This window comes from Nesoenas mayeri (assembly GCF_963082525.1).
Source record: "Nesoenas mayeri genome assembly, chromosome: 1".
NCBI classification, from domain to species: Eukaryota; Metazoa; Chordata; class Aves; order Columbiformes; family Columbidae; genus Nesoenas; species Nesoenas mayeri.
In genome coordinates this window covers 41,581,140-41,595,134 of record NC_137541.1, presented here as the reverse complement: position 1 = coordinate 41,595,134, position 13,995 = coordinate 41,581,140, and the positions used below count along the sequence as shown (strand labels likewise).

Here is a 13,995-nt window from a genome sequence, read left to right as displayed (position 1 = left end):
GGGCTGTATCTTTAGAGAAAGAAGGCTCATCTTTATTTACTAAAGAAAGGTGTCGTTTTCAGCTGAACTCACTGTAAAACCTGGCTTCTGGCTTAATTAGATCCATTTCTGCTGTGTACGCCTGAGTGCAGGTGCTGTTTGTGAATCGATGAAACAAGCTGGCTGCTGTTTGTTGGCCGAAGCCACTGCAGCTGTGGGGCGAGAGCTGGTTTCTCTTTTGTTTCATCCCAGCAGAACTGCAAAAGGTCCCATTTCAGCATCTCAAGCAAGTAGTGGTGGCAAAGTATGTGATAAAGCGCAGTAGATGCCTGGGGCAGTTTGGAGACCTTAACGGTGGCTGGTTCCTAAACCGCTGACACCAAAGGGACAACTACACCATTTCTGCAACGTCATTTCCCTGGTGGAGCAGATCTCTGCAGTGAGTATTCGCCCTTTATGCCAATAAACAGGAGTATTGCTTCATTCTTTAACTTGCCGCGTTTTCCCTGTGTTGTGGGGTAGCTGGTTATTTTATTATCCTTTGCCTCCCAGAAACAATAAAACTAGTGCAAAAATAAATTTCTGCTAGCAACAAACATTCAGAAATCATTTAGTTCATTTAATAGATTTTATTTGAAAGTATTACCAAAATATCTAGGAACATTCAGTGCAGATCTGTTAACACTGTGCTTCTAGACTGGAATCTTCATAAAAGTGTTAGTTGCTGAAGGTTTCCAATAATCTACTTTTGAATATACTAAAAATCTCTGTATGGTTTTTAAGTGGAAGGGTTGGCTTTAGTTTCTTCTCTGCGCTTCATGCAAGTTTTTCTGTCTTATTGTCAGTACCTGGGTATAAAGTTGTTCCTGACTTAGTGTTTTGCTGTGGCCACTGGGTATGTGACATTTCAGCAGTTCCACCTTGGATCTCATCCCTGTGTTTTAGCAAACACGGCACTGATTCTGCAGCTGCGTTTTCCATCCTCATTTCCTTTCTGGTTTGTTTTAGGTTTGGTTTGTTTTCTCTGATCCAAGGGCATCTGGATGGTCCAGGTTGACAGTAATTTGAGTTGGTTCAGTTTCAGGTTGGAGATGAGCCGTGCTGTGGAGTGCTGATGGCAAAATGCCATTCCTTTCACTGCATTCCTCCTAGTTACAGCTTCACTGACCTCCTTTATTTCAGTATACATCTGAAAAAACTACTGGATCCAAATAGCTAAATGCGAGGAAGGGGACAAACTGCAGGTAGAGCATCTGTACCCTACTCACAGTGGCAGCTTCAGAAAACATGAGGGTGCAGAGGCAGGTTCCCCTCAGCCCGGATTCATTTCCACGCTCTGACCAGTTTCCCGAGGAGCAGCAGCTGGTCTTGGACTGCGCTTTTTCCAGTTATTTGTGCCACTGTTGGCCACGCTGGGTCTCTGAGCACAAGCACTGAGGCACTCGCCCATCCCCAGGGTTTTAGCACAAGGCTGGAAATGCCCTTGGTGTCCTCCCTATAAAAATCAGGCGTCTTACCTGCTTCTCGTGAAAACAGCAAAACCCTTCGTGCCCTCAATGGCAGCACGATTGGGCCCAATAGCAGGATCTGAGCACCGTTTCGTACTGTAACAGAAATAGTCACTTCAGCCCTTCCTTTATGCTGTTTGTCTTAAATGTCCAATAAATTAGAACCTGTATTATATGTAAGGACAGCTTAAATCTGTTCCTGCTCCCCAAACAGCCATTCCCCAGTATTAGAGTATTGCGTACACTGTATAAAGTCAAGCTGTGATTCTGCCTTCTTATAAACTCTTGAGTATTTTCATTTAGTCAAAAATATCTATCCAGATTTTTTAAATAGAGGTGTGATATATTATATATCTATTTTTTTAATTTGTTGGTTTGGGTAGGGGTGGGTGTTGTATGAAAACACTGGAGGGAGAGGAGTTCAAATGACACTGAGCCAGCCCTGCCACCAAAATCTGTGTTCCCTTCCAACACCTTCCGAGGGGAGAAAGAAGAAAATAAGGATAGCCAAGAGAAAGCAAGTGAATGAGTTTTCCTTTTCATCCCTTCTAACTACCCATTAAGATGCACTTTTATTTCTCATTGCCATTATGCAGGCTGAGCATTCTTTTTTCTTTTCTATGTGTATATATATATATACATATATATATATACACACACACATATATATATGTGAAGTGCTGTCCTAATTTAATGGGGTATAGCTGTAAATAAGATACCTGGGTAGTAGCTGTTTGGGGAGTCCTGTTCAGCTTTAGTAATTTATTGGCTATTGGGAGTCAAACGTGCAACATCTTTTGTTAGAGAACTCAGAACCTAATTTCTTGTTTTGTTTTGCAGAAGAACTTGTAAATACAAAAAAAAAAAAGTAGGACTGACTGACTTAATGTCCAACTGAAACTGGGCAGTCACAAGCTCTCCCCATTTTTCTATGTACTGTAGACTAGTGTGTGTGTCTGTATTAACTGTAGTGGGGTTTTGTCTGACGAGCCTGAAATTTATACTTTGAAATAAAATACTGGGTTTTTAACATATTGAGTCATCTGTGCTTAGTTCCAGACATCTCAGGAGGCAACTCCTTCGAAAAGAGCCCAGTGTGTGCTCTTCACCTTCAGAAGTGTTTCCACCTTGCTCATGTTTAGCAGCAATGGTTTGGCTCTAAGGCATTCCCAGAAAGTCAACTACGTGATGCTGCCCCCCCAGGCTTCTCACAGAAGCAAATAACAACAAAACCTGAAAGAAATGCTAAAGCTTCTAGCCAAACACCTTCCAGGGATTTCTGCAAAGCAAAGAGGGGCTACGTATCCTGGACAGACAGAATTAAGTAACTTGCACCACAAAGTTGTCCCAGAGTGGGACAGAAATGGAAACCAGTTTGCTGGTGCCACTCTCCTTGCCTCTCCCTCCAAGGGGCTGGGTTTGACCTCTAGAAAAATACTCTTTATTTTAGCAAGAGGCTTTGGACAAAGTACAAGTGATGACTTAGGCTTTTCACAGCACCCTTAGAGCCCTGAGCCTGCAGCAGTGGCCACAGGGTGCCCGCCTGGTCTGCTGCTCAAGCCAGGGGCTGTTCTGTGCACACCCTGTTGCTTTTTGAGGGTAGAAGTCAGGTATAGCACCATGAAGTATATTGTGCAACCTAGTTGAGAACCAATAAATTGCCTTACTAGAAGGCAGCAGGTAACAGCTGCCTCTTGGACCCAGCTCTGCTGCTGAATTGTAGAGAACTCAAAGTACTAAAACTTGCAGTTATTGACATGCCTTCCTTGAGTTAGTGCTGGGCCCAGACTTCAAGGGCATATAATTAATTTGTGATGGTAATAATTAGTTTCTTGGCACTTACTAAATCTTGCTTCAGGTCACTGACCAAAAGATGATGGACTCCAGTGAAGTGATGCCTGAACTCAGTCACCTTTGAAAGTCCTGAGTTTCTCAAACTGCCTGTTTAGCCTGAGCATACAAATGGCACAGAGTTTAGAGCACTACTTTATCATACAATGTAGTAGTGTAGCCACGCTGCTCAAGCACCGTTGCAATTGCAGTTTGTGCTGGTGTAATGCAAAGTGAGTAAGTGAAGACCTGGAGGACTCACACTGTTTTGCTGCAGGGCAGCTCTGCCAAACACTCGAGGGTTATGCCTGGAAAGATGCTACAGACTCAGAGCAGAATGTACATAGAGGTTAGGCTGGATAGGACAAGGGGTACTGGGTACAAACTGGAACACAAAAGGTTCCACTTAAATTTGAGAAGAAACTTCTCAGTGAGGGTGCCAGAGCACTGGAACAGGCTGCCCAGGGGGGTTGTGGAGTCTCCTTCTCTGGAGACATTCAAGACCTGCGTGGACACCTTCCTGTGTAACCTCATCTAGGTGCTCCGGCTGGGGGATTGGACTAGATGATCTTTTGAGGTCCCTTCCAATCCCTGACATTCTGTAATTCTGTGATTCTAGTGTGTAACATAAGGAAACTAAGAAAAAACAGGAATGTGCCAAGAAGTAACCTGACCCAGCAGCACTGCACCAGGACACTGACAAAGTCATAAAGTTGGTTAGTCCCTGGACAGGCACTGCTGAGACCTCACACGGGTTTCTGCTGTTAGAAGAGCAGTGTTGACAGGTACTGCCACCTCTGAGAGAGCCGACGTGCTGACATGAGACAGGCGAGCAATGGTGAGTGACTGGATTTCAGAAAGCGAGAACGGTAAAAAAGCAAAAGCTTTCATTATATGCTGGGAGGATTCATTTCCTCCATAGGCGTTCTCTAGTGACTGAACAACAGGTTCCTTTTTTTTATTGCGCGAGCAGTTCATCGTAACCGCCTCCCAATTCCATCCCCATGCCAAATGCAGTCCCTCTCCAGCCAAACTTGAAAACCCAAAGTTTAAAAGGCAGAAGCCACAGGACTTGGAGAAACCTGGAAGCTGGGCATGGAAAATGGGACAGCTGCCACAAACCCTCTTCTTCCACCAGTGAGATCTGCAGAGGGGAATGAGATGGTGAAAGAGACCTTTTAACTTTGTGCAGCTGCCTGAGAATTAAGCTGTCACTGCTCGTGCCCCTGCCTGTAGGTCCATGCTGCCCTACTCCAAGCCTCCTCTGGTCCCTGACGTTGCTGTGCCGGGGACAGGTGCTGGAGCCAGCTGCTGTGGTCATGGTTGGCAGATCAATCCAGGCGGGCCTGCTGAGAAAGGAAGCACATGGGACAGAGGAATGTACTGACCTTTAACAGCACAACCACCAAAGGAAACAGCCACAGTCACATGAATTAGAGTCCTAAGGCTCATACGGTCCCACTGATGTCAACATTTACTCATAGAAATAAGGGCTCTTAAAAGGAGAGCTCTGTTTTCCCACAACTCTGGGTTTGAGCACAAAGCCGCTCTTGCCTCAGGGTAGGAGGCTCAAGGTGGGAGCAAGGCAGAGCTCCCACTTCCGTGCGTATTTACAAACAGGCACATCACATCTGTGAGCGTGTCACATCTGCTGCCTGCAGTCCCTGCAGGAGGAAGCACCCAGGTGTGCCCTGCATCGAGAATACCATTCAACACACTAATCAACTGGCAATTTCTGGTTTCCAGCTTTTAAACAATACTTATCTATTAGTATTTTTATGTAAGGTTGGGTGAAAAGGCAGTAAATACAACCTGCAATGTTGCTGAGTTGCTTAGGAGTGACAGGCAAGTAGCCAACAGCCATGCTCCAGCCACTCTGGGCGTCCAGCCTCAACATGCAGCAGATTCCCAGTTCTTTGCTTGCTGCCAGCTCACATCCCTGTGCTGCCCTTCATGGCCCAGCTCAAGTCCTTCTTTGAAGTGTTCTCCTTAAAGCCTTTTACAGCCATGGCTCTGTAGCTGCCAGTCTCCAGTACAGGAGTTTAAAACATGTCCCTCCAGGCAGTGACCAGCAGCAAACACCTGAGGGCTTCACAAAAAAGTACTTAGTTCATATTTGGTGCCTAGCCAAAAACCATCAAGATTGCTGTGCTGTAAGGCTGGAGCTGCAATCAGTGAGTCAACAGTGAGAGCTTAAAAAGCTGACAAACCAGGCAGAGGGCAAGCCAGCCCTGATGGCAGCCAGCAGGAACAACAGACAAACCCTCCCAGGCTCCAAGCAAACACCACCAGGTAAGTGACACAAGGTGAGTAGAGCTTCCCTGCCAGGGCCCAGAGGTGGGGCTGTGCACCTGTGCAGCGCTGCCCTCTCTTGTGCCTCACAAGAGGCACCAAGTAACGTCACACTCATGCCTCTCCAGCATGGGCACAGCTGCAGCTGGCACACACACCAACGCTGACACCTGCGGTGTGGCTGGGTACCACGGCTGAGCCCTCTTGCTCAGTGAATTTTAGCCAACAAAGAGCTGCAGTGCAGCGCAAAAAGCAGCTCTGTGGCGAGTGCGTCAGCAGTCAGTCTTGTCACACAGTGGCCTCCTGTCTCCCACCTGCTCCTCCTACCCTGCACATGGTACGGATGCTCTTTCCAGCTGCTGACACTTACCTCCTTCTCCTCCAGCAAACAAATCACTTCAGACCTTGCATGGATTTTTTTTGTCCTTGGCAAAAGCTTTGCTGTAACTTCTGGTCTCATTCTTCCCTTGGCAGAAATCAGTCCTACTGTGACAGCCAAATATTTAGGGTAAAACCTCACCCATGCTGCAGTACATCACTCCTCTTCCCATCACACGAGCTTGACCAAAGCCTCATGCTGCTCATTCTTCACCTCCATAATACAGGGCAATGCTCTGCTCTGTATACCTTGGACCGTGAAGGCCATGAGGGAAGAGCTGTTTGTTTCACTTAATTACATGTGTAACATCTAGCACAAAATAACCCAGTCACTGGACTCCTCAGTGTAAACGCAAGTAACTAAGAGTAATAACATACAGCCCCAGCCCTCACAGACATCTCACTGTCACCTTCCACTTCCACAGCTGAGGGAGGAGGCAAAGAAGTGACCAAACAACTGCAGCAGCCGATCAGCAAGAGAGCCATTGCACAGATACACACGTGTTCTGCTCAGACAAAAGGCAGACATCAAGCCAGCTCTGAGGTGAAGCCACCATGGCCCAAAGCAGCCACCTGGCTTGGCCCAGCCCTGGGTCCGGGTCCCATGTCGCTACCAGAGACAGGTCACACTCATCAGGTCACACTGCAGTTCACTCCTGCTCTGGGAAAAGCTGTGATGATGCTCAGATCACCAGAAAGCAGGGCCACGCTTCCCATCAATCCTAGTCAGAGAAAGGCCACCCAAATAGCTCCGAAGAGCAGAACCAGGACTTGGGCTGCACCGAGGTGGCCAATGTCAGTGCAAGGCACCGAGCAGGCAGGACAGGGGAAAGCAGGTACGGCACAGGGATGTGGACATCCAGGTCGATTTATTACACACAGGAATGAAAATTTCCGTTAAAAAAAAGAAAAACTGGGAATATTGATGCTGGTTTTACAGGATCGGCCTCATGGTGACGAAATTAAAGTCGTAGGATTCTGGCAGGCCCTGGTGTCGCGTGTGGTTAAATCGCCTCCAGGTGAAGACAGGGAGCCCGCCCTGCACTGGGGGACCATTGATGGCAGTGGCTGTGAACGCTGAGGCCAGGCGGAAATCTGACACCTGTAACAAAGGGCAAGAGTTCAGGGCAAAAGGGTTGGTGGTGTTTGATGTGCACCCATCCCACAGGGCAGGAACAGCTCTGGGAGATTTTATAACAATACAGTAAAGAAAGCAAGAAAGGGGCCACGCGTGCTGGCCAGGCCGCGTTCCTCCCCTGCGCTGGGGCATCTGCAGCCGCAGAATCGCCAGCACTGCAAGGTGGGGGCCAAACACAAGAACAAGCATAGGCTGCCCTCCAGCCCTTACACTATCCAGAGGGAGAGAAGCAGCACATCTGACCTCAAGACAACCCTCCCTGGGTTTTCTTGTCTCCAGAAGAGCTGGAGCTGCAGCAGGCAGCCCAGAGGGTCTGCCCTAAGCTTTGCTGCTGAAGTGTTAAGCACCTGGGCTGTCCCCTGGGGCACAGTCAGGCTAATTCAGGAAAGGACGAAGGCAGCACAGAGTTAATATTGCTGCCCAGACCCTGTCCTGTTCCTTCATTATCTCCCAAGAGGTCCCCAGCCTGCTCCATTTTCCCAAACTCAGAGACACTAACATTGTCTTTATAACCTACTCCCTTACCAGACCCCTCTACACAGCAATTTTCTGCATTCATCTGACAGTCCCCAGATCTGGCAGCTCCTACTGGCCACACTTGTGCAAGCTGGCTGGACCCACAGCACTGCCGATGCCAAAACAGCCACCACAAGGCCCACCCCAGCAACCAAACTCTTAATCCAGAAATGCAGCAGGCTGGACCCCACAGCATAAAACGCTGTGTCACTTCCCATGGCACCAGGGCTGGAGAGCTGCTCGCTCAGGTGTTGCCCCTCACAGTGAAAATACTGCACGAGCTGCCTAGAAAAACTGCTGCTTTCTCCAAGATCTAAGGATTTCCCCCACATCCCCTTAAAAAACAAGCAGTTTCACAGAGAGGTGGAGCCCTGGAGCAGGGTGACTCACTAGCCAGCCAGGCTTTTTATCAATGTAAATCTAAAATGAGGCTGAAAACACATTCCTGTGGGCTCTGGGGAGGCACCCGCACAGCCCCCATGAACAGGAGTCTGAGGCTGTACAACAGTCACCTTCTCTGCATGATGGAAGATTCATTTCATTTCTTGGGCTCCTCCCACTGCAAGGCTTTGGGGTTTAACCCCTAAACACCGCAAGTTCCCATGGACATAATTCTTTCACACATCTCCCCTTGTACCCTCTGCCGCTGTGCCACGACTGGTGTCAGGGACAGGAGACGCAGCTCTGCACAGAATTACCATCTCATGATCTGCCCAAGCACCGGGACAACATGGGAAGAGGGAAGAGACAGGCCTGGCCGTGCCTGCCCTAGTGCAGGGAAACGTGCTACAGGTCTGACAGGAGCACAAACAGGCTGCAGCAAACATCCAGCAAATATTGAAATGGCGTAATTTACCTTGGAGTCATAGCAGCCTGCAGGCACTGGGAAAGAAGGATTCAAGTCTTCCCGGCAGCAAATGGTGTTGCAAGGGTTGTGTTCAGCATAAGGATCATGCTGGTAGTCTGGGGAGAAGTGCAGCGGGGAGGGAAGGAAAGAAGAAAACAAGTTATTCCCCTCACAAAAAAAAAAAGCTGATGCGAAGTGCTTGAGCCACTAAAAGCTGGATAAGTGCGCTGGCAGAAACACGGCTGTACCATATCGCTCTCATCCTTCTCCACAGGTACCACCTAGACATGAGTGCTTGAGACAGGACATTAAGTAGACAAGCTCCTAATCCAAGTCCATACAGCTGTTTCTGCAACCCAGGGGCACTGCTGCCAACCTCTGACCACAAACACCTGCAACTGCACAAGGTGCAAGTTTGCAGGAACTAAAAAGAGAGAGAAAAGGAAGGAGGGGTGACGGGAAAGGAAAAGTGCAGCAGTTAGAGCCTTTATTTTCCTGTTCTGGACTAAAATAAGTGGCAAGGAGCAAAGCCTTCAAACACCCATTGTAGTAGGTGCAAGCTAGGAGGGCAAGGTGGACAAGCCTCAATGTCTCTGAGCATCCTGCTACTCACAGCCCTACAGCAGTGACACTACCCTGGGAGAGGCCTCCAAACCCCCAGCCTGGTAACCAGCATGCTCATTATAACTGGGAATAAAAACATAGCATGCAAAGCTATCTGCACTTAGACGTGGGCTTAGCCAGAAGTATATTAAGCTGGTTTTAATTCAATTAAGGAGAAACCTGTCAGGGAAAAGCAGAGCATTACCTGCCAAAGATAATTTGCCTGATCAGGGAAAAAAGACCTGAAGTTTTACACTAAATTCTCTGCTATGATCTGACCTAACTGTTGCTTAGGATTTAAGGTTTTCTAGATTGACAGGCTATAGATGTATTAGGTAACAGCAGTCCACAGAGTCTCTTGGAGAGTCAGAAGCTCTCTGGAAAGGTCGAACAGCAAGCCCAAAGGTGCTCCTTCGAGAAGAAATGCAGTTTTGTTTCTGTTAAGAGTAATTGTAGCCTGCTTTCCTACATTGACAGTAAGCACGTGGTATCTTTTGCTCTGCACCTAGGGTGATATAATTCTGATCTGTATGTGAGGCTGTAGCTTCCTACTATCATCCAAGGAATAAAAGTGACACTGCTTTCTTAAGATCAGTTCTACAACATAAAAAGACATGTCTTACTGTTGTATCTCATGATGTACTTCATGCTTTCCAAGTTGGTCACCTTGCCCTGGTCACGACGAAAGATTTTTGCTCTCGGAGCAAGCTCATAAGAGAAATCCATTCCATACTTCTCAACATATGCTGCATACCCACTGAGATTGTAAATCTTTTCATGGAAAGGGATATTGTATGAAGGCCAGTAACCTGCCAGAGACAAAACCCAATCTGTTAATCACTTAGAAAAGTTGAATGCTCTTGCTTATATCAAAAGAAAAACAAACCATTTTCCATACTGTGTTGCCTGAACAGCATGTCAATGAATAACACGTCAAACTGGTTTGAACACAAGAAAATAAAGCAATAGTCACTGGCATGGCCAGGGATGACACCCAGTATAACACCACTGAGACAGTACCCAAGCAACCTGCCCCACACTTCCACCGTGAGGACTCATCCTGCAAAAAACAGCTGAGATCACACTTGCAGGATTCTTTCCCCCCTCTGCCCAGCTCACCAAGGCAGAGTCACACACCGTGCTGTGTCAGGGATGGGTGGACACAGACAAACGCACACGGAACACCGAGTCAACGGGGATGAGTAGGAGGCAGGACTGCAAAGAGCACACACACACACTTTGTGTGGTGGTGGCTGAAAAGCTGTGGTTGCACACGGCAAAGAAAGAAAGGGCAGGGGGAAGCTGCACATTCACCCGTATCTGCCTTTGAGGGTTGAGAAGTGATTGGGCATCACAGCAGAGTCCTGCCCTAAATTTTCAAAGAGCAAGTGCGAATCCTGCAGTTCTGTTAACTCTAAGGGGCAGGGTTACCAGACAGAACTCCAGAGTTTTAAGTAGGCAACATACAATGTGAAACAAGTCCAGTCTGGAAAGCAGAGAAGCTTGTAAAGAGCCAAGAGACTATCCAGGTCAGGACCTGAGTACAGCAAGTTCTGCAAGAAATAAAAATAACACCTGTACCTTAACTCTTTCTTTTTTTGCAAGGTGGGCACCAAGGAGTGTTCAGGCAGAGAGTATGTAACATGAGCTAGTCCCAAGAGCAGCACACTTTTGGGTTCCCTCCAAAGCACTAGTGTTCCTGTTGTTGGTGGGGAATGCTGCTGCTTGGACCACACATCAGAATTTGGCTGAGAGATTCACTATCTAGACACAGGTAAATGCAGCGCTCCATGTAATAACATCAGCCCAGCACAACTTGAGGAGTCTGGCTGTAAGATGCTCTGGAAAATCCACTGGGGCTCACTAGGAGTGATACACACAGATACAAACCAAACTTCCTGAAGGAGAGGTATGCAGCGTAAGCTTAAGGACTGCTATAAGCTGGTAAAACCTGCCTGCTAGGCCTGACAGGGTGAACAGTGACAAAACGCAAGCCAGAGATGGTGTAAGGTTGAAAGAGAGTGAACAGGATGACATGGAAGCAGCAAAAATTCTCTGAAACAAAATGCCTTCTCCTCTGCCCATCAGAGCAAGAGATCTCAGCAATATCGAGAGGCAGAGCAATGAGAATATTACGCATGTGGTGGAAGAGATCAAGATCCCAGGTTCTGATGTGATGCATTGTTTTTGATGCTGAGATCAATGTGCTACTCACTCATCATCAAGCAGCATGAATTGCAGCCCACTCCTGTGCTCTGTCTCTATACTGGAGACAGTATTGCCTCACCCTGTAAAGGGCAACAGAAGAGATTCCTGGTTTTCAGAACTCACCTGCATTGGCCTACAAAACAAGCTGACAGAAGCCATAAAAAAAACCCCAAACCTTTCAATCTTCAAACCTATATAAGAAAATGTTTCTTCATCAGATATAGGGCTTACTACAGCAACACCTGCCGTTTCTCACCTGAGAACTCAGTTCCTATTCTCTGTTGTTTCTGGGTTTATGCTTGAAAGAGACTTAAAAACCCAATGCTGGTGCAAACTCACTTTGACCAAATGAGAGTGTCACAAGTGCGTTATCTTTGGATACCAGCTACAAGGCAATTATGTGTCAGAGTCAACTAATCTACAAATGCTTTTAGCCAGCACGGCTCTTGAGAAAGGCAAACTCGTCCTGCACCTGGGCTGCTCCAAGCACCTGGGAACAAGGCAGGGGCCTCAATGGGACTTGTCTGGTGTCCTGCATAGCGTGGAGGAGTCCAAATCCGCTGCATTCAGAAGCAGTGCTGGTTTACAGCAGCTGAGGTCTCCAAGGCAGCACCTGTGGGGTGTTCAGCCCACTCTGTGTGCTGAGGACTGTCCTTATGATGTTTAAACTCCCAGAAACTGACTGCTGCGTTATCCAATACACACAAGGTACGTTTAGATACCTGGCAAAAGCCATACTGTACATGTAAAATAATATGTTTCACCACCTGAACTACACACAAACACTGAAGATGAGGTGCAAAAGCCTGCTTTCAGATCTTCAACATACAAAGGAGCCAGAGAAGCATAAGGGAGAGACACAGGATTTTTCCAAGTTACCAGTGAGAACCATCTTATAAAACTATATTGACATTGCAGTAATGCCTAAAATAAGCCAGAACTTTCCAAGGAACCAGACACAATGAAAAATTCCAAAGGGAAACAAACCCAGCTGCTAACAGAAATGCATGACCAGTCATTTTGATGATGAAGACCAATTCATCAATTCACCTCTTCAGCATGTGATTAGAGAAGGGAGCACAAAGCACCAGGCACACATTTAAATCCGCGGAATGAGCTCAGGCTTTTGGATGCTGACATAAAGTGTCTAGAAAACACTTGTGAATGCAACCTGTCAGTAGGCATTTTGCTTTACCCAGATTTTTACTTGCTTGTTTCCCATGAAGTTGTTGCTAGGGGATTGAGGAATCTTTTAAACAACAAATATCTATCAGATAACAGAGCTCCAGAAAAGTTCATGAGCTGGTTCTAACATAGAACTTCTCTCATATTTAAAAGTTCATCTCCTTGTATGGTTACCCACTCACCAAATATTTTGAGTAACCCACAGGATAACAGTTACTTAGTAGCGCTTCAAACAGATCTCACTTTTTTCCTCATGGACCTCTGAGATAGGACAAAATAATACCAGGCAAAAAAAAAAAAAAGAAAAAGAAAGAAAATAGAAATAAGTCTATTTTTTTCCTCTCCTGCTTCTAAGAAACACAGATGCTCATCACATTTCTGCTGCAACATACAGGAGAAGTTAATGCAACGCAATAGACCTGGCAATAGAGGGATGCTCTCACAAAGCTTTCTAACTCAGCACTAGTGTTCACTAAACCCTTCTCATGTATGCAGCACAACTGTCCATCAGCTAGCATAAAGAGATGGCTTTCCTAAGCCAGTAACTACTACAGGAGCCATTACCTTTCCGGAGAACGTTCGTTTGATCAGAATACTCCACAAGGGTTGGGATCTGCTCAACAATGTACAACGCACCCTCATCGAGGCTCTTCTGCAGCCTGACCTTCTTCAGGTCCAGCACCATGTACTGATTGTTGTAGGTCCCTGGGTATGAGAGCAAAGAGGGAGTTACGTGTCCTGCCTGGGGAAGCAAAAGGGTTCAAGGGGGAGAGGGAACACATCCTTTCTCTCTAAGATTCCTATGAAAGTGTACTTACCAGAGTTGCACCTTGAGAAGGTTTCTGCCCAAGTTTTGCCATCCTCTGCCATCATGTTTGCAATGCGGACCCTCTGCCAAGCGAACAGGGATTCAGGCACTACTTGCTTAAGGAGGGTTTCATTGAACACACTGTTGGTGGTCTGCAACATCACCAAGCCGCTGCCTAGTATGTAAAAGTCATCCAGGGACACCAAAAAGCCTTAAAGAGCAATAATAAAAACATTGTTATCTTTTTTAACTTTTCATCTACTCATAGAACAAAACAGAGACAAGACAAGAGGATGTGAATGAGTCAACGTATGCATGTTTGAAATCAAACTGTATAAATATTAAAGATGAGGTGGCAACTTCTGTCACTGCTCTAAGCCCACCTGGCAACACAATTTCTCATTTATCATGCTTTCCATACACAACCTAATTCTTTGTCTAAAGTGTGTGCTTCATGTTTGCATCTCAAGCTTGGAAGTTTCTTCTTCATATGTCAAGCTATGTCTCCTCCTTATGTTGAGGATGACATACTGTAAATACCTAGTGAGTGTTTGTTTCTAACAAAGAGCACCTCTTAAATCATAAACCGCATCCTGCATATGGGAGAAAGTTTCACCTGCTTCTCTTTCTGACATGTCATTGAGGTTTCATGTCCATCAACCCTGCAAACTCAACACAGCAATGGATCTCTGGGCAGGATTCC

At 46.6% G+C, this 13,995-nt stretch overlaps 2 protein-coding genes across 2 annotated transcripts in view; one reads left to right on the top strand and one right to left on the bottom strand.

The window, feature by feature from the left end:
- Positions 1 to 13,995, top strand: part of ATF7IP (activating transcription factor 7 interacting protein) — a 367,200-nt gene that overhangs the window by 108,538 nt on the left and 244,667 nt on the right. The window lies entirely within an intron of this gene.
- The window catches only part of PLBD1 (phospholipase B domain containing 1), a gene marked incomplete at both ends in the record, with an annotated part of 39,613 nt that continues 32,539 nt past the window's right edge, over positions 6,922 to 13,995 (bottom strand). The window contains 5 exons of the mRNA XM_080363279.1: positions 6,922 to 7,089; positions 8,498 to 8,604; positions 9,715 to 9,900; positions 13,049 to 13,189; positions 13,303 to 13,503. Of these exons, the coding sequence (XP_080219405.1) occupies positions 6,922 to 7,089; positions 8,498 to 8,604; positions 9,715 to 9,900; positions 13,049 to 13,189; positions 13,303 to 13,503 (803 nt within the window). The remainder of the gene's footprint in view (positions 7,090 to 8,497; positions 8,605 to 9,714; positions 9,901 to 13,048; positions 13,190 to 13,302; positions 13,504 to 13,995) is intronic.